At 41.1% G+C, this 20,925-nt stretch overlaps 2 protein-coding genes across 2 annotated transcripts in view; both read left to right on the forward strand.

The window, feature by feature from the left end:
* The first annotated feature begins 2,563 nt into the window (after positions 1 to 2,563).
* Positions 2,564 to 6,965, forward strand: calr3b (calreticulin 3b). The gene is made up of 9 exons (XM_083781265.1): positions 2,564 to 2,745; positions 3,247 to 3,348; positions 3,745 to 3,948; positions 4,162 to 4,256; positions 4,379 to 4,588; positions 4,856 to 4,969; positions 5,425 to 5,568; positions 5,667 to 5,759; positions 5,858 to 6,965. Exons 1-9 carry the CDS (start codon positions 2,658 to 2,660, stop codon positions 6,077 to 6,079), a joined length of 1,272 nt encoding a protein of 423 aa, XP_083637391.1. The 5' UTR covers positions 2,564 to 2,657; the 3' UTR covers positions 6,080 to 6,965.
* Positions 6,966 to 7,613: 648 nt separating this feature from the next.
* Positions 7,614 to 20,925, forward strand: part of LOC310870780 (epidermal growth factor receptor substrate 15-like 1) — a 35,743-nt gene continuing 22,431 nt past the window's right edge. Inside the window, 11 exon segments of the mRNA XM_083782085.1 lie at positions 7,614 to 7,662; positions 9,600 to 9,641; positions 13,136 to 13,225; positions 13,323 to 13,370; positions 13,466 to 13,561; positions 14,677 to 14,748; positions 14,877 to 15,002; positions 15,091 to 15,150; positions 15,406 to 15,675; positions 18,599 to 18,762; positions 20,035 to 20,200. Of these exon segments, the coding sequence (XP_083638211.1) occupies positions 7,636 to 7,662; positions 9,600 to 9,641; positions 13,136 to 13,225; positions 13,323 to 13,370; positions 13,466 to 13,561; positions 14,677 to 14,748; positions 14,877 to 15,002; positions 15,091 to 15,150; positions 15,406 to 15,675; positions 18,599 to 18,762; positions 20,035 to 20,200 (1,161 nt within the window). The 5' untranslated portion in view covers positions 7,614 to 7,635.

The raw sequence follows: 20,925 nt of genomic DNA on the forward strand, positions 1-20,925 counted from the left end.
CCCCACACACCCCACACACCCACACCTTGCACCTATACACCCGCCTATAGGCTACTTACACTTGAGGCAACATTTTACTTTTTACACCACTACAATTATTTGACAGCTTAGTTAATTATGCAGATTTAGATTTAGACATTAATAATACAAAAAGCCAGGGCGCCCGCTGGCCAAGTGGCAGGCCACATATATAGGCTTTGGCCTGACAGCGTGTCGTGTGTTCGAGACCCGTTCATGACGACCTTTGCTGCATGTCTCTCCCCTTCTCGCTTTTTATATACTTTATTGAGAATTATTCAGGGTTTTACAATTTATGCAAATATTACATTAAGTTACATATGTTTCAAAACTTTCAATACAAAAATCTATTTCCTGTCTCTCTTCACTTGATAATATCAATAAAGGCAGAAAGGTATACAAAAAATACAAAAAGCCTATGTTAACGGATCAATTATGATATATTAGGCTATTATAGGTTGGCTGCAACAGGCTTAATAAAATCAGCCCCATGCAGCTTCCAATAAAATGATGGCCATTCTCAGGACTCTTACTTGTAACAGAGTAATTAGAATTGCTACTTTGATATTCAAATTGGTGGGTCATAATAAGCCATGCCAAGAAGCCTGATGATTGGAATGAAAATATGGATGAGAGTCTGTGGGACCTACCCAAACCCTGATACACCTTTAGCCATGCACTACTGTGTCACAGCTCATTTCGGAACAATCACATAACCTGTTGTTATGCATAATTATGCAAAACAAGTTATTGTGTGATTGGTTCATAACTGTTGGCCAGTTGTTATTACATAATTTACATTAATAATAATTATATATTTTTTCCAAATATTAGCCTACATCATTGCCAGACGCCAGTTGTTAGTACATAATTTGCAGTTATTACATTAATTGTGTCTTTTCTCAAAAGAAAGGAAGGTGTCTTCACAGTGTGTGGTTGCAAAACGCATCGTCGTTGGTTTCAAGTTGCATGTGACATTCACGTGTCGACACAATACGTCGTTATCGGTTGCGCAAACGGACACGTCGGAAGAATAAAGAGATTCTTTATTTATTTAACACTTTATTTTGATTTTTATTGATGAATAAATGAAAAAAACATATGTGTACATTTTGTTGTATGTAAATATCCCCCCTCCCCCCCAATCAAGGTCAGAACAAGACAAATAAAACAAAGACAGAGAGTACAAGACAGTAAAAGTAATTTAGTTTTGAAAGTACTAATGAACATAGTAAGAAGAAAAAAAAAAAGAAAAAAAAAATACAATTTGCAATTTACAATTTAGGCATTTAGCAGACGCTCTTAATCCAGAGCGACTTACATTTAAGCAAGAACAAAAGCATGGGAATACATCACATAAAAGCATTTATCATGAAACATGCGTAAGCTAAGAAAGTAACAGTGGAATATCTATATAATGAAACTATACATACACTATACATATAAACTATACATATTTACTACTATGCTATACATATGTACTATGGCGTGCTATGACTATATACAATACAATTATAGTGCTGTCTACATAACATGCTATAAGTCTGTGTCAAATGCTATCTAAGCCAACAGAAATGCTATCTAAGGGGTTAGGGTAAAATAAAATAAACAGCATTTTCCATCAGGGTGGTATCTAGGTTACATATACATTGTATCCATCTTTCAGTTTAGATAGTAAATTGCTCTATATCCAACTGTCTACTTACTGAGGGCCTCTAACCAGAGGTCGCCCAATGTCAGGTTTGGTGTGAGGTATCAGATTGTACAAGGGAATATGGGTTTAAGTGAAAGGTATACTTTCTACAAACTCTATGAAAGGGGTCCAAGTCATAATGTATCTATTTTTAGAACCACTATGGTACCTTAGTTTCTCTAGGGGAATCATGGAGAGAACCTCTTTGACCCACTGTTTGAATGAGGGAGGTTTCCCCGACTTCCATTGTCGAAGTATCAATCTACGAGCCAAAAGCGTTGTAAATAGATTCATACTTTTTATATAGCCTACAGTGCACCGTTGGTTGCGTTGCTCAGCCGCAACACAATATTAATATAGGCCTACCTGGTGAGTCGGTCGACCATTATGTTCACGGATGATGGACATGCAGTACTCACAACTCACATCATCACAAGCGGCGAGGTGTGTGAGACCAAACTGGCACAACCACTGTTCAGGGGTCTGGGGGGGGTGTCTGCCATGAGAATGGTCACGCACCAGGGGTCACAGCTGTGACCTCTGCCTGGTGTGTGACCATTCTCAGAATCTCATGGCAGACTGCACTGTTGCTCCAATGAATCCGTACAAAATTTGGCTCAATAATGTTCAGGGCTCTACCATGCATGAATGATGACATAGTATTCCGTGTAATTTGGCTCCCTCTACTGGATATTTATGGATTTAAACATAATACATTCTGATCCAGGATCAGTAGTCTAGAAGGGTGATGTGTTTCGTGGTCCACTGTGATTGGCCTAGGGGCGAACGTGCTCTCGTCCAATCACCGTTAGACATCTGTTCGCTCAAGCAACTCCAAAAGTCCTGCTCACTTCCTGCTTCTTCCTTCTCTCTCCCCGTGAGCAAGGACAAAATCAACAACACTGTCTGTCTCTCTGCTAAACAGGACAGCTTCTGAGCAGCAGAGATGAGAGCCCTGGGGGTGTTTGTGCTGCTTTTCACAGCGTACTGTGTCCGTGCAACCGTGCACTTTCAAGAACAGTTCCTCGATGGGGGTAAGGAATCTTCATTTTTAAGTCTACCCTAGACTGCCCTGTCTGCACACACGCTTAATTCATTCCATGCTAGGTTAACTTACCATACCGACCGTCCCAGTCAAATTCAAGTGGTTAGCACTTAACACTGGCAAAATGCATCATCAAACTCCATAAACCCTTAAATACAGCTCTAACATGGATGATTTATATTGCTTGCCTGTTGGTTTGATAATTGACTGGTAGTGGCTAACTTTGACGAGGCCCAAGAGGCCAAGCAACTGGCCATAGACATTTGCCATTAACAAAAGTGTAACCTGTTTTTATACCCAAGCAACTGACAGCTTGATCTGACTGCATGATGATATGATGTGTCCTAACTATAGCATTGACAGTCCAATACTAAAATTACTTAACCTAAATACTAGCTTTAACAACCCTGTACCAGGGTCATTGACTTTGAGGAAGTAGCTTTTCTTACGGCAAGTCTTGTCTTAAACTTTTTTTGTGTTTTGTGTTCAGATGAATGGAAGACTCGCTGGTTGGCTTCCAAACACAATACTGACTACGGCCAGTGGAAACTGACGGCCGGCAGCTTCTATGGAGATGAGGAGAAAGACAAAGGTTTGTTTTGTTAATCACACGAGTCCAGACAAAATTGAGCTTTGTGCTTTAGGGTAAATGGCCAGTAGTGTTTTAACAAATATGTGATCATTTCAGTTTGTTTTAAATTGTGGCACATCAGTTGCTCTAAGATTATAACAACGTCTAAGTCAATCTTGACAATGATTAAAGATAATACTGTTTGCATATAAGTCAATTGTTGAAGCACCTACATTTTGCAACCCACACAGGCTTTGTTCAGGAGGTGCACCACAAGCCAGTTGCTTCAGTGAATTTCTGTGCAGTGTCAGTTGCCCATGATGCAACCTTTTTTTTTTTTTTTAAGAAAGGAGTTTAACGTGATTCCTAGAAAAGTATTTCCTCATTTGATCACTAAAACGTGCATTCACACCACAGGTCTGCAGACAAGCCAGGATGCCCGATTTTATGCCAGCTCTGCCCGATTTGAGCCCTTCAGCAACGAGGGAAAGACTTTGGTCATCCAGTTTACAGTTAAACACGAGCAAAAGATCGACTGTGGAGGTGGCTATGTGAAGGTCTTCCCTGCTGACCAGGACCAGGCTGATATGCATGGAGACTCCCAGTATTATATCATGTTTGGTAAGTGAATATGAATACTCAGTCACGGCAGAGATGATCATTATGGAGGTATCATTTGGAGGTAGCTAATATCATGAATAATGTTAACTGTGTGCAAGCACACCACAAGCTTGGGATCCACCAGCTTTCTCAAATCGGCCACTAAATGGCAGAATGGTGTGCTGTGCATGCATTTTTGTAATGCTGATTTATTAATTTTTTAATCTTGTTTAGGCCCTGATATCTGTGGCTACAGCACCAAGAAGGTCCATGTCATCTTCAACTACAAGGGTCAGAATCATCTCATCAAGAAAGACATAAAGTGCAAGGTAATACTGTGCCCAATTTAATTTGTGAATCATAACTATGAAACACCAGGCCTATCTAAAGACATGTGCACAGTAACTACTCAACCCCACCACTAACTAAAGTTTTCATGTTTTACCTTCAGGATGATGAGCTGACTCACTTGTACACACTAATCGTGAATGCTGATCAGACCTATGAGGTCAAGATAGACAATGAGAAGGTGGAGTCCGGCAGCTTTGAGGAGGACTGGGACCTTCTGCCCGCGAAGACAATCAAGGATCCTGAGGCCATTAAGCCAGCGGATTGGGATGACCGTGCTAGGATTGATGATGCTGATGACACAAAGCCAGAGGTGGGTCATTGTATTTTAATGGGTGTGGTCACAGCATTCACTAGTGTTCCTCCTTCTAGTCATACAAGTTTTTTAGCAGGAAGCAGGTCATTATTTTAAAAGCTGATAAAATGTTTAGAAGATGAAGATGGTACGCTCCCCCTGATTGTTTAAAGGTCCCAAATCTCCCCGATTTATCTTGTAGTGTGAGCCCAGCTTAAGACCATTTACTATTTGTAGTACTTGCTGACTAAAATAGATTCTATTTTGTTGATTCTGCCTCTCCAGGAATGGGACAAGCCAGAAAACATTCCAGATCCTGATGCCAAGAAGCCTGATGACTGGGATGTGGATATGGATGGAGAGTGGGAGCCACCCATGATCCCAAACCCTGAATACAAGGTAGGCCTTTTAGATGACTAATTGGTGTTACAGAATATTATTCAGAATAATTTCTGAATTATTTAATTATACTTCATTATAAATGCTACATTATTGCCAGCATTACATTATTTGCAGTTATTACATTATCGGCTGCCTACCCTTTGGCCTCTGGTTAATTGTGGCTTTTCTCAAAAGGAAGGTGTCTTCACCCATTGTGTTGCAAAACACATTGTTGTGGGTTGCAATTGACACGTTTGTCGCATCTGAGACCATTCATTGTTTGCCACTGACATTTGTTCCAATGACAAGTTGTATGTTGCAAATGATATGTCAGAAGAATAAGATGGATGATTTTTTTTTATGTGCACAAACTAATGTAGTGTTTTTATTATATATATATATATATATATATATATATATATATATATATATTTTTTTTTTATATATTTATATTTAAAAACAATTGTCTGCAGGGAGAATGGAAACCCAAGCAGATTGACAACCCTAACTACAAAGGATCCTGGATTCACCCTGAGATTGACAATCCTGAATACAGTGCTGATTCAACCATCTACAAATTTGACAACATCGGTGTGTTGGGCCTGGATCTGTGGCAGGTGAGCATTCCTTTGAGGCCGTGTTTTTTTTTTTTTTTTTGTCTTCGTGTTGAGGTGCGCAGGACTTTGATGCTTATCACATTCTTGTGCCCTATCAGGTTAAATCTGGCACCATCTTCGACAACTTCATTATCACAGATGATGTGAAGGAGGCTGAAGACTTTGGAAAGGAGACGTGGGGCCTCACAAAGGTTTGTCTCTTTGACATATATACACGGTATTTGCAGACCTTTACGACACAAAGAGGAAATGTCATATCTCACGTGTCGTCTTGTTGTCTCCCATACAGGAACCAGAGAAGAAGATGAAGCAGGAACAAGATGACTTGAAGCGAAAAGAGGAGGAGGAGAAAAACAAGGAACAGGAACAGGAACAAGACACCGATGCTGACGCTGAAGAGGGCGAGGAGGAAGAGGATGAAGATGAGGAGGAGGAAGATGAAGAGGAGGAGCCTGCAGAAACGGGGGAAGAAGATGATGCTGCTAACCATAACCTTAAAATTGAGCTATAAGGGAGCCTGGACAGAAACCGTATCTGTCCACGTCAAACACTTGTCCTATACTGTCCAAGGAGTATTGTGAGTGCTATGCATTCATTCCTTAAGACCAGGACATGGCCCGACTTGGGTGATAAACTTATTAGGGGGGTTGGGCGAGTGGGCAGACTTGTGATTCCTTCAAGAGCAGTTTGAGCAATGACACTTCTCCCCGTGACTTTTGAATTGAATGATATCAGTGTTTACTTGCATTGATCCATTTGTTTTGCTCCCTGTTGGCATATCTTGATCTGACAATAAATCTGTAACCATTGGCATCTGATATTTTCTTAATTCAAACTACTTGCAGTGCCAGTCTCGTGCACATTTTGGGAGAGAATAGTTTTAAAAGGTTACTACTTTATGCCACAATGTGACCTGTACTTGATATTGAGTAGTTTGGCAGAACACTACTGTTAAAAAACAAAGAATTAAGTAGCAAAAAAATAGTAATTTGAAATATGTACTGATAAAGAGGACTAGGTACCGTACTGTTAATGTACTGTAACTCATTGATCATAATGTTTTGGCACTGATTTTATTTCCCCTACAAGCTTTCCTGTAGGTTCTTCCTACTGGCTGTGACTGATCTTACATTTAAAAGGGTTTCATGACATGGATGTTGCAATGTTTTTAGCGCAATTGAAAACCCCTCATGGTGTAAATGACAATTGATTATACTATGAAAGTGTCTTGTGGGACTCAACATGTGCTTTGTTTATAATATTGTTGCTGTTCAGAAAATGGATAAATTCAGAATGTTCCTACTAGTGTGGTACTTGACACATTATCACAATATTGGCTTTTGTTATGAGCAGAATGTATTGATACCAAAGTTTTTATTAAAAGTCTAAAAAACCAACTATGTGATTGTTTTACTTGATTTCATATTGTTTTGTTCCATAAAGTTTGAACTGAATAGGCATAATGACATCCTAGCATAAAATCCAAATCCTAAAGAGTGATGGGTCAAGAAATAAACTTGAGAAATTGAACAGGTAATACGCACCCAAAAGCTCTTAAAATGATTTTTGATTTTCAGCAATTGTGACACTGGGTCTTGTGCAGACTTAATAAATAATTCCCATATTCTAAACATACTACAAAACCATGTGACAAACATAACATGTCAGTACATTGCTATTACATTTATGCTCTAATATAGAATAGTCTTTTAATTCACATGACAGCCATGAGCCATATAAAATTTGAAAGAAAGTTGAAAGTATCAAACAATGAATTGGAAATATCCCCTGTGTCCACATGATGGCGACAAATGCATTTACAAATGGGCAAACAATACTACTTGGTGACCTTCTGTAATTGCACTGCCTGTGTTCTGCGTGGAAAAAGAATAATGTTTTAGCTGACAGTAAAGTGAAGCATTCTTCATTTAAATATACAGATTATATCAGATATGCATTGCATAATGATGACTAAATGACCATGAGTCCGACAAAGGCATTTTTGACAGCAGCGAAGCGCGTGACCGCTTAGGGGTGTGCGCACTCCCGCGACAGCAGCCAGAAAACATGGCGGCGCTCATGACTCTCAGCCAGGTAACAACTTCCAATACTTTAGTAAATGTATCCTTTCGGCGTGTTCATTTGACTTATTTTAATGACAGCGACATTATGTATATGCCGGTAACACATGGCTGTTGTTTAGCCCGTGTGCAATTACTCTGGAGTGGTTTCGAGAACCATTGTTGTCAATTTACTTGCTTAGCTTATAACGTTAGCAATGTTAAAAGGCAGGAAGCCAGTGAATCTAATCCATGTTAATGGTGGAAGATTGTTGTGTCGGTAATGTAAGCAGTTGAGGTTAGATCATTCACAATACATTATCTATTTGCTACCGGGCTAGACTTATGTAAGTACTGCTTTTATTTGAAAAAGCTGTCAGTGGCTGAGTTTAGTGTGTTGTCCTTGTCTATATTAGCCGTGTCGTGTAGCTAATGCACATGCCCCAGCAATGCAACTTGACTTGCTCTTAAAGCTTCAATACGGAATTTATTTGAATGAATAAAACATCTGTATGTTGGCGTATGTTAATATAATATAACCAGCACACCTGTAGGGGTTGGTTGTGGTCTCCCTACTCCTCCATTGTGAAATGCTATGCTATAACGCTATCTGGCATTTTATTTGAGTTGCCAACCCTGACAGCCCATTCATTCAAATAGAAGTCCTTGCTACTTAAAGCAGAATTATTTTTGTAAATTATGCTTGCATAATCAATCAATAAATCAATCAATTGCATAAGGTATAGGCTACAATAAAATCACATACCCCACCTTTCAGCAGCTGTCACAGATTCCCCTAGGACATTTGAATTTCACTCTTTGATTACTATAGACCTTTACAAACACAATGCTGAAGACATTTCTTGGTAAGGATTTTATTCACAGATTGGAATTTCTTTAGATAATATTCCCTGACTGACCGTAGGCATGTTATGAGCTTCTTTCTTTCAATACATTCTGTGCAGCAGGAGGCTGCTGCAGAGAATAATAATAATAAATAAATAAACCTTGAACATACAAAATAGAAAATACAGTGACACGACACATTCAATTTGTCTGGTTGTCAGTGCAAATCTCAAGCTTGGCCTTATCCACAATCAGTACAGTGTACTGTACTGTACCGTACTGTACTGCTGCGCTGTGTGTGTGTGTGTGTGTGTGTGTGTGTGTGTGTGTGTGCAGGGGAAAGGGGAGTGGCCAAAATGTGATGTAATTTGCATCACCATGAAATATTGTGCAATAACATGGTATTTCATGCAAATGCAAACTGTACAGTAAATATGACAGTTGCATGGATGCAAGGTAGTGCGTTATGTCTGGACAGGCATGCTGTCGCCTGTCGGTTGGTGCAAACGGTGTGGTTTGGTAGGAGAAGCCGAACAAAGATTTCAATTAGTGTGGCAAGATAACACAACATCCTGCTGCTTAGTTCCTGCATTATGTGCAATGTTCGAAACAGGTGGTATGCAGGACCGCTGAGTGGTTTCCTAGAAGTGCTTCTAAACTCCCAACACTTAATCAATAATCACCTGCATAGAATTTATTGACAGAATGTAGCCTACAGCATGTGGATTTTTATTAAACGGATAGTGGATACAAAGAGGATAATAACCCAAGCTTTCCATACAGCTGCAGTCTTGGTGAGTTAGCGTTGTGTAATATAATCGGATAGTACGGTTTGGATGATGAATAGACTGTCAGGGTTGGTATGCCAACTCAGATGCCAGATGGCATGATTTCTAAGTTGCTTGCGGCTAGACCCTGGTGTCTCATAGGACAGTAAGGACACTCACTGGTCGACAAGTAATTCCGCCTGGAAGCTCATGAGCACAATATCTCCCCTGGCCAAGCAGGGATTCCATCTGGGTAGGAAAAAACAATTGCAGGAGACCCGGATTTAAATCCCATGTGGGATTTAGAAATGTATGGATTTCAAGTTAAACTTGAACTCATTTTCTCTCTATTTTTCAGTTGTCAAATGGAAACCCAGCCTATGACTACTATTACAGACAGGTAATGTCTACCTAATGCTTTCTCTCCAGGCTTTGCTCAGTGATGTGTATTTGTGTAATGTGTGTATATATATATATAGAGCATCTGTTGTCACAAGAAACAAGGTAATGAGCAATACTACGGACCATGCTGGTCTAACAGTTATGTGCGCTGGGACCATATAGTTGTTGTGGTCCCTGTGGTCCCCACCCCTCCAATGGGAGGATCAATCGGCAATAGATGAGGCCATAGGAGTTGAGACAATATTCTAGGTGGTGATGCTTTAATGCAGGGGTGTCCAAACTTATTTCAAAGGGGGCCATATTAGAAAATATTAAAACACCCAAGGGCCAACCTTACTATATCTCCTGACATAATGTAGTGACGTTCTAGTCTATAACAAAGTCACATAATGTAGCGTCGGACTAGTCTATAACAAAGTCACATACATGTGCATTGCATTTAAAGTTTAAACGATTCTATTGAACTCATCATATCATCATCAATATTTCATATCAATGGTCTTTTGTCGGGTGTGTGCTGTGAACAAAAAGTGTCTCTCAGCCTTTTTTCAGCCATATGTCACATTACCAAATGTAATCAGACGAGCAACGTAAAAATAATAATACAAGGAAGAAGGAACAAGGAACACTGACAAATTATATTCTTGGAAATGCCCAGGTTAAAAAGCTTGAATGCCTCTCCCTGGCCAGCCGGGGGGCCTGATGGAGGGGAAAGGAACTGGTTGGAATAACTTCCTTCCTCGCCCCTGTCAGGTGTAAAGGAGCAACTTGGACACTCAGGCATGAAGGAAGCATGAGTTGAAGTCTGTTGCTCTCCCCAGGTTGGTGGAGGGTGTGTAGAGCCCAGGATCACATTAGATAATTGACACAAGGGTGAAAAATGGGTCACAAAATCACGGGATAAAAAATATATATTAAAAAAAAAGAAAAATGTCATACGGCCCGACTGCGGGCCGTATTACATTTATCCCAGGGCCGCATTTGGCCCGCGGGCCACACTTTGGACACCCCTGCTTTAATGTGTGCATGATATCATGGGGAGAAGTACAATAACACTCAGTATGGTACGGTAGTTCTGCCAAGAAGCACAGGGATCAGACAATAGCTATACTAGGTGCTTCAAGGACAAGCTGAACCATAACAAGATAGGTTGTACCAAAACAATAACTATCAGGCCTAGTGGAGACATCTAGGCACTTGCAAGGAATCCAAGCTACCAAATATCATGCATAATGTATTATATTAGTACTATAAGTGATGGTAAAATATAAAGGTACAATATAGTATAATGAATAATTATTCTGCAATTGTTACATGCAACGTTGTGTCTGTTTAGTTTACTTATATACTAGCACAACACCTACCAAATGTCATAATCCAAAAGAGTCTTAGGGCTAGATTTTGAAGGTGCGTTTTACCAATGGAAATACATAAATTGGCCTCGCTCTGCGCACATTCGTATTATGAAAGGCATATCGGCCCGTGTTGAACGCACTCGGCCGTGTTGAACGCACACACATTATGGCTTACCGCGTTCCTGAATATTTTAGCATTGTGGGAGTGTCCATATGTTAATTATTTTCGCTTTGCGCAATTTGCTATTAAGCCCCTTGACCTAAAGACACTCAGCGCATAACGATTAGACGTGGGTCTGACCACCTCATAAACGCAAAAAGCACTGTTTGATTTGACACTTGAGCGGCTCTGAGAGGCTGCTAGAGTGTTGCCATGTCTGTTTATTATAAGCGGCTTATTTTTCTGTAAAGTTGCTTTCTGTGTGGTTGCTTTTCTTGTTTCTAAAGTGGTTATTTGGGCTTTTCTCCTAATGTTGTTTAAACCAGTGATCCTCACACAGCACATTCCCATGTCAAGGATCCCCAGATGAATGCATTTGCCCAACTAAGGAAGGCTAATCCAAAAATTAAATAAAATGATTACTTTTGAAAATAGCAGATCTATACCAGCTCACAATGCATCACATTCATTCATTAAAACTATGAACTCTGACTGCAGGGGGATATATAATGATCATTATAGCAATGTGCAAGAACATATTTAAAAAGAAGGAAGAACTTTATATTTGTGGACAATCAAAATATGTTTTTTTATTTTAATGTGGTGTCATTCAAATTAATCTGGATATGGCAGACTCACTATTTAGAAAATAAAAACATGGCACTTCATTTAAAATAGGTTACAGACCCCTGTTATATGCGCTTCTTTTGGGATTATTTTTATAGACCTATTTAGTTGTTTCTATGGGACATGGCAACATGGCTGCTCTCTGCTGCGGCAAAGAGAGAGGCTTTCTTTGGTAAAAATGTTGAGATTAGAAACGGCCATAATTCTTACATTTCTCAACCTTTAAAAAAAATAAAAACATCTCCATAATCCTTGGGAACTTTGCTTTCATACGCTGTATCACACCCGATTCAAGTCTTCTTAAATAAAATGCTACGAGCGAACTCAGCGAAGACCATACCATCGGGGCCTCAGCATTACGCAGCACGCATTCAACTCATTCCTTCCTCGTGATTTGAATGAAATAAAATATAATAAACGTTATTTTACTGTTTTTTTTTCAATAGAAACAAATAAAGAGCGTGTGTAGGCTACTGTGTGCAAGTGCAACAGTGCATATACATGCATGCACTAGGCTATATTTCTTCCGTGTCGGGATGGTGATTGAGCTCTTCAAGTTCACAGCCCGTTTGTCTTTCCTAAAAAAACGTTGATATTAGCCTATAAACACTCATGGTTCTCTCATTTCTCAACCGTTTTATTAAATGTAAAAATCTCCATATTCCTTAGGAATCTTGCTTTCATTCGCTGTATGGTACATGGTTCTATCGTTATCGAATTAAACAATATCAAACGAACTTGCATGTTCGGGGGTTAGACGATTCTGGGAACATTACGCATGGATTGCCAATTTGCCAATATGCTGCTATCTACTCGCAGTTCCATTCCGATCTGAAAGGTATAGGTGGGTCTGTTCTTTTGAGGCATAAAGGTGATAGCATGCAGTGCAATAGGAATAATTAACCCAAATGTGACAAAGTCATGTCATGTCTTCTATGGTGCCAGCCTGAAGAAATGTAATACCACGATCCCCAAAGTGCGCATTCCGTATGTGACATCAGCTGACTGGTAAATAGAATAGTACGGACATGTTGATTGGGTACGTCTCAAACACGCCTTAAACACACCCATGACTAATTCAAGGCCGTTTTGCGCACTCCGCGGGGTGTCAAAAGCGCTTCTTAACATGCCCAAAATTGCAATATGTCATACCACACGCCCCCAGATCATAATACTGTAATTAGATTAGTAATATAGAAGTAAGTAAAATAGAAGTCCTAAATCAACCCCTTAGTCTCAGCAAGCTTGAAAATCGCCCCACGGTGCTCTCATAGTAGACCCCTTTTTTGTAGGGCGCCAGGCCCTCCTATGTCCAGCTTTGAGAGTGTGTGTATCATCTTTTCACTGTAGGTGGATCCAGTAAATACTGGAAAAGTTGCTGCTGGCGATGCTGCCCAATTCCTTAAGAAGTCAGGTCTATCAGACAGTACGTTGGGGAAGGTGAGATAAAACACACAAACAGAAATGTGTACACAAATATGTACTCATGATTTTGAATGTTATATCACATATTCACTGTTGTTGTTTCCATGTTCAGATTTGGGACTTGGCTGATTCAGAACACAAGGGCTATTTGGATAAGCGGGTAACTTCACATTTATTTCGAACTTGGATGTTTGCCTGTAATGTTGATGTAAACATTTAAAAAGGAATAGTTTCTACCATGTTTCTCGTCCTCAGGGTTTCTTTATAGCTCTGAGATTGGTGGCCTCAGCACAGGGTGGAAATGATATAAGCCTCAACAACCTCAGCCAGACCTTGGCTCCACCCAATTTTGTGAGTGTCACACACCTACAGTGAATTGAAATGGGATGTTTAGACATACAAATGAACAGATTCCATACGTTTATGTCCACAACATGGAAATTTGAAGACAAAATAAAATCACACCTGTGTGAAGTGAGAGGCTACATATGACGTGAATTCTCCATTCATTGTCAATGGGAATTTAATCTTTATGTAGGACAAAAATAGCCGATTTGCTCGTCCACATATGACGTAAATTCTGCATCCATTGTCAAGGGGAATTTAATGTTTGTGTAAGACGAAAATCAACACTATAGCTGAATATTGGCGGGGGTAGCGCGGCTAGTGCCCCTCAAAAAAGAAAGATCTTCTAGTGGTTCTCATTGTGGGATCCATTCCAGGTGGTCCCCAGCTAAATGATGGATCATTAGGAACCAATTGGACCCTTACAGGTGTCTTTATCTCTGAGAGTGTAGAAATTGAACCGCATTTGTACACTTTCAGATTTAAATTAACACTGAGGAGTCTGCAGACTGTAGTCAGAAGTACATCATTGTGATGTCAGAATAGGCCAGCTCCATGGGCCAGGGGCCCTGTCTAAGCCTGGGCAGAGGCCTTTTGTGGCGGTTCTGGACAACCGTGGGTCCGACTGACTCGACACCGGGCACTGCACTCCCTGCGGTGGTGTGGAACACGTGTGTCGGATTGGTCTGGGCAGAGTGTCCCTTTTATGCAGATATATGGAGTTCTTTGTCAGGCATGCTTAAATATGGAGTCTATGCAGATGTCGGAACATATTTGTGATGTCGGAACAGGCCAGCTCCATATATGGAGCCTGGGCAGGGGCCCTGTCCAGAGCCCGGGCAGAGGCGTTTGTGCTGGTTCTGGACAACCGTGGGTCCGACTGACTCGACACCGGGCACTGCACTGTGGTGGTGTGGAATGCGTGTGTCACTGTCGAATTTGAAGTCGGCGGGGCGAATGGTTCTTGAGTTATGTGGAAGACAGACATACAGAGACTTGGTGCATTTAGAGATAGGTTGAGAAGCACTGATATATATACAGATTGTTATAACTGCTTGGTCTACTCTACACAGTAAGTTAGCCACCTCAAAAGACTGTTTATGCTCACCTTTAAATTGCAGAAAGACACAGGCAGCCCATCTTTAGGTGTACTGGCAGCGCCAGCATCAGCAGATGCCCTCTGGGCTATAAGGGTGAGTATTGCGATAATTTTCCTTTTAATCACCTACAGTATACCACTGATTCATGTGTGAATGATTGTATGTTGCATGACGTGTTTAAGTGTGGTTTTCAGAAATCTTGTTCTATGTTTCCTTTATAGCCTGATGAAAAAGGGAAATTTGAGGGTATCTTTGAGAGTATGATACCAGCCAATGGTGTCCTCTCTGGTGACAAAGTGAAGCCGGTGCTGATCAACTCCAAGCTACCAATGGACGTGTTAGGAAAGGTATCTGTGTTACACTAGAGTTCGATTAAATATGCAGGGCTATTGAATCTTTCTTGTAGGATCATAATTTTTTCATGTGTTTGTTTAGATTTGGGACCTTAGTGACATAGACAAGGATGGACACTTGGACAAAGAGGAGTTCTGTGTGGTAAGGCAGCATTTATCCTTTACACTTAACCACTTAAACCCTATACATGCTACATGGTTGAACTGAGTCCCTCCGAATTCTACATATCTTCACAGAAAATATGCATCGCAGTGCGTTGTGAGCATGTTGATTGGCTATTTTCAGCCAAAGTTTACCCAGATGGCGCTCTCCTGGGAAATAACTATTTTTGGTAAATGGTAATGCTAAGGTCTAAAAAAAGATGACCTGTTTTTATTATTTTCTCTCTCTCTCCAGGCTATGCATCTGGTGTACCGTGCCATGGAGAATGAGGCCACCCCCACTGCGTTGCCCGCCAACCTCATTCCTGTTTCCAGGAGGAGGAAGAAGTCTGCGGGGGCGTTGCCAGGTGCCGTGGCCGTCTTGCCTGCCCTGTCTGGTCTCGGTTCTGCCCCACTTAAAGAGAGCCTGCGTTCCACTGCTTCCTTAAGCAGTGTTCCCTCCCTCATTGGTGGTACCGGCACAGGGAGCCTCTCTCCCAAACACTCCTTCAAATCCAGCACACAGGTACGACTGCATTTCAGCATGTGTCATTTGAATGATGGGAGGCCAGTACCTTTGACTTGTACCAATGGAATGCGAATGACATCATCATCATCCTACCCAGAAGTTATGCGGGAAGGCCTACTGAGCGGGGGGAAAATGACTTTCTGACCTTTACAGCCCATGCATGCAAACAGAAGTAGAACTCACTTTGCCACTCGATTTGCCACTCACTTTATGTATGCGCATCTATAGCCACACCTTACAGCATTTTTTTCACCCAGGGGTCCTTGAGGCGGTTCCAGGTGGTCCCCAGCCCCCTTACATGTCTGTAACTCAGAGGGTGTACAAATGGAACCAAGTGGACCCATTTGCACACTGGCAGAGCACTGTGGACTTTGCACTATAGATTGCGGTCCCAGAGATAAGAATCATATCAAGGGTGTTTGTAGACATATGCATATCAAACTTTGGGTCAGAATCTCTGCCTATTTTACAACAAAGTTCGTCGCGATCAGGACTCGAACCTGCGACACACTGTAAGGCTGGCTTACCAGCCAAGGTGCCTGGACCGCTAAGCCACGGTCCAGGCCAATGCTGTCATTATTGTTGGGAACTGATAATAATTATAACACGTTGTCCCAAATGTAAATGTCGTTTAGAAGAAATAACATTCAAAATAAGTGGTGCTAGGCACTACATAAAGATTAGTGTATCGGAAAGAAGAAGAAAAAGGGCATGGTACAACACTTTTTGTTTTGTTTTTCTTCTTACTAATTATTTGATCAGCCCAAAACATTGTGTTTATTGTCATGATTTGTCAGGAGCCGAGTTGGCTTTGTCCGCGGCGTAAACGTCTTTAAATAAATACGTTTTGAAAAGTCTGAGGAAAATGAATGGTTATTCTCTTCCAGGGCTCTCGTCGTCATGAAAGGGGGTGGGGCTCTATACAGTGATGGCCCCATAGGGATGCTCTGAGTGGTAGAAGAGTAGTAGGACATGTCATTCCCTGCAGCCATTTTCCTGTTGCAGACAGACAAAAACAAAAGGCCCAAGAGTTCAAAACTTTGAATTCCTCTCACGAGTATATCAGATTCAGAATAGTTAACAGAATTGAGATCATTTGATATTCGATCTGTGATCACAGTATTATCTCAGCAAACAATAAGCCAATAAGAAATCTAAGTTTGAATAATCAATGAATATCTTTAACACCCAAAATCCAAATCGGATAGTGATTAAAACTAAGTAAACATTTGAAATCTTGGGCCCTGGGTATTCTATTAATAATTGCCCAAGGTTGGACACGGAGCATAATGAATATATATGGGCTATAATTGTGACCTAGTTGAGTTCCTTCCGTACCAAGGTAGTGACAGCTCAGCGCACGTTGGCACTTAGCTGATTGGTCAGATAGCCAAATCATAGCTAAGCGTCACCCCTGATACTGCTTACTGCCCTCTTGATCCTTCCTTGGTCACTTCCTTCACGAATGGTTATAATATACAGTCATTACTTTGAATTTGATTATGTTCCTGAGTGATTGCAGATTGATGTACAATGAGGGCATGTTTGTAAAACATTGTTTTTACAAACCAGTTTTTCCCGTACTTCACCCCTATTCTGTTGATAATGTCCGTACTTGTTCTGCCACATTGTGAGCATTGTCCATGGCCCACTCTCTTCCTTATTGCTGCAGGGAATCTGTGTGTTCAAGGAAACGGGTTTCTTTTGAATAGGAAGGAAAGGAACACTACTATTGACAAACTGATCTGTGGGATCATTTCTGGGCTTCGCTGCCATACCATGACATCTTCTTTTCTGCTTTTATTCTACCCCTCCCTCTCCCTTTTTGTTTTTGTCTGTCTTTAGTCTTTCACCTTTTTCCTCACACGACCCCATTTTAACTTACAGTAGCTACTAGCTAGGCCTGAAACCCTTTTTTTTTTAATATATATTTTATTGAAGGGCCCATCCTATGTCCAGCTTTGAGGCTCTTTGTAAACGCAAACATTGAAGACAAAAGTGTGTAAACCCAAACATTGAAGACAAAAAGACAAAAAAGATGGAAATTGTGATTGGCCAGAATGAGGTGATGTATGATTGGGTTATCATACATCAAAAAGCTTTGAGTGTTTGTGTAAATACAAACATTGTGCAAACAACAACCTCACTTCACTTCTCTCTCTCTCATTAGCAGGCAACAGTGCAGCACTATCTCTCCCTCTGTTTCTGGCACAACAGCGCCACATTTTGGTACTCATTGGTACTGGTGCTCATAGTCACACACATGAACACACACACACACACACAGTTGAACACGGACATTGCTGTTCCTTTGAGTTCCTTGCACCACTCAAAAATATTTTGAAAATAGCTGAAGAAGGTCCGGAGGGACCGAAACGTTGCATTAAAAAAGAAAAATACTCTTGTACTGAGCAAATATACAGTGTGCGGCCTGCGGGTGCATTCTACTCCTTTCATTGATGTCCACTGGCCTATGCACCTGTGCAGACGCCTGACTTCTAGGTGTGTGAAAGTTTTCGAAATTGTCGAATGTTTTTTTTATCTTAATATTCAATTATGTTTATGATATGCCCAAAATTGCGATGCCAGTAATGATTTAACGGAAATGATGATGATGATGGTAATAATAATGTAGTCCCCTTTAGTATTGGGGGTATTGTCACTATACAATTCACATAATTGAGTCAAAAATCTAATCAAATCAAATTTGTCCTCTGCTTTTAACCGTCCAAACTATTAGGAGCAGTGCCATTAGTACAGTACCCGGGGAGCAGTTGTGTCCTGAAATAGAGCTGATGGTTCCCTCATTAAGAACCGCTGAATTCTCTCCATGGTTCCCTCTTCTTTTATTCAAGCACGCTGAGAGGTGCTGACGGATTGCATTCCCTTCTCATGTGGCCATGTTATCCTGTGTCTACAGTCCCAGCTGCCTGCCAACTGGGTCGTCCCTGTGGCCGACAGGGGTCGCTACGATGACATCTTCATGAAGACGGACACGGATATGGACGGCCTTGTCTCTGGGTCGGAGGTGATTGAGATCTTCATGCACTCTAGCCTCCCTCAGACCATGCTGGCACAGATATGGTGAGAACATGAAACCCACATGAAATCCTAACACCGTTTCTGAATGCGTCTTGCTATTTTGTCATCGCAAATCATGCATTTTACTTCTATTCTCTTCTCTGACGTTCTGTGAGAGTAATAACTAATAAGAGAAAGTAGGCAAATATTATTACAGTAGTAATAATCGTGAAACCATAATAGAATAGAACGCACGATATTTTTTTCTTTATACAAGCACAATACAGGATGGACAACGGAACACAATGCCTAACCGTATGAACCCAGTCACACACATGATACTTGTGTATGTTCCAGCACCCGTATGTACTGTTGATTATGATGAAATGGCCTGTAGCACCAGGCAGGTCAGAAGATTAGCATAATATTATTTGTTCTACATTGTTCTCCTTTTGTGTCACCCTCACCCAATACATAATTAACCACTTTCAACCTGGCCTTCCTATTTTGGGCATGTCATTGTTGGTGAAATATTTCAAAAATAGCAGATAAGCTCACGTGTTGCATGATTGCATCCTGATGCTTTGTGAACTTGTAGAGCAGCTATTTTTGCTGTTCATCATACTGTATGATGAAGTATAGTGGTTAAATACAGGTCATTGAAACACACACACACACACACACACACACACACACAAAGTATCCTGGAGTTAAAGAGGTATTTAGCAAGAGTCAAGCCTGATTTATACTTTGTTGCATGCTGGTGTCATGCGCCAAAAATAGCAGATCTACAAGCTCCCAATGTGCCAAGCTGCAACTTGTGAGCTTATAGATCAGCTATTTTCGGTGCATGGCACCTGTGCACAACTACAAATAAGGCTAGACACAGACATTCGCTTCAGACCGCGCATCTCAACGCAAGACTTTAGACGCATGCATTTCCATGATGACTTGAGGGGCTGTGGGCAGTGCTGCTTGTTTCCTGGTGTGTAGTTCATTTGACTTGCGTTGGTGTGTTGGCTACTGAAAGAACTACAAGCGAAATGTCTGCCAAGTGCGGTCAACGTGCAGCGATTCTGTCCTGTATAGAGGGTATGCACGTGACATCATCATCATCATACGTGGAAGCTATGCGGGAACACCTACTGAATGGCAAAAAACCCCTACTTTCTGGCCTTGACAGCCCATACATCCAAACAGAAAAGTATTATATAATAAACGACGTTAAACAATGTTTAACTCACTTTGCCACTTTCTCCCATAGAATGGAAGTGAGCGGTGGGAGCTGACGCGCATGTGTGAGTCAATTGTTACGGTATCTCCTCTTCTGTTCAGGGGCCTGGCGGACACCAAACAGGTCGGCAAGCTGACCAGGGAACAGTTCTCTCTGGCCATGTACCTAATCCAGCAGAAAGTCACCAAGGGCACCGACCCCCCACCGACCCTCCTCCCAGAAATGATCCCCCCCTCAGAGAGGACCGCAGCTTCCGCAGCAGGACCAGTGAGTCCAGGATTTGGCCCACAATGTCAATGGAACATAATGCAACATACACACACTGTACTCTTGAGAGTATACAAATGGGTTAATGGAATGGAACCATATGGCCATTTGTACACTCTCAGAGTTAAACAAGGGATATCATTTTACTGTGTACAAGCGATCGGGGCACCTGACTTTGGCATAATGCATTCTTCCTTGTACGACAGTGTCACTTGCCGATTATAGCTGATTTGCGTTTGTTTTTTGCTTGAGCGATACTGTCACATGAAGAAGAGACCAAATAGATGAAACAACCAATGGACAATTCTGTCCAGGTAAAAACTGGAACTATTGACCTGGAAATGTGGGAAACACGCATCAGTTGAAACATCAAGGCCTGTTTCTGTCAAACACTGACACCCACCAGAGACTCCAGTCAGAATGCACTGAGATGATTAGTGCTAGATTGGATTTGTCCTCTATGACCAGATTCTTCCCTACAAAATAATTAGAATGTTTGATTTAAACTGGAATCAAAACAAGAACGAGAATTTAGACATTTCTCTTTAACAAAGGTGAAAACACAGTGGCCATTCCTTGTAGACCTGACAGTGGGATAGCTTATACGCCTGTTGTGTATGTACTGTGTGAGGTGGATGACAGATGTGGCAGCGGCAGCAACAGGTCTTCATGTACTGTAGAAGGAAGGCACTGGAGCAAACTCAGACACTTAAAACCTTTTTATT

This window comes from Protomyctophum parallelum, assembly GCF_964188405.1.
Source record: "Protomyctophum parallelum genome assembly, chromosome: 14".
Classification (NCBI taxonomy): Eukaryota; Metazoa; Chordata; class Actinopteri; order Myctophiformes; family Myctophidae; genus Protomyctophum; species Protomyctophum parallelum.

What these genes read in the sequence shown, in the direction of transcription:
- calr3b (XM_083781265.1), top strand. Translation starts at nt 2,658, where the DNA reads ATGAGAGCCCTGGGGGTGTTTGTGCTGCTTTTCACAGCGTACTGTGTC. An exon ending in AGAACAGTTCCTCGATGGGG is followed by an intron (nt 2,746 to 3,246) that starts GTAAGGAATCTT and finishes TTTTGTGTTCAG; the next exon opens with ATGAATGGAAGACTCGCTGG. An exon ending in TCCCAAACCCTGAATACAAG is followed by an intron (nt 4,970 to 5,424) that starts GTAGGCCTTTTA and finishes AATTGTCTGCAG; the next exon opens with GGAGAATGGAAACCCAAGCA.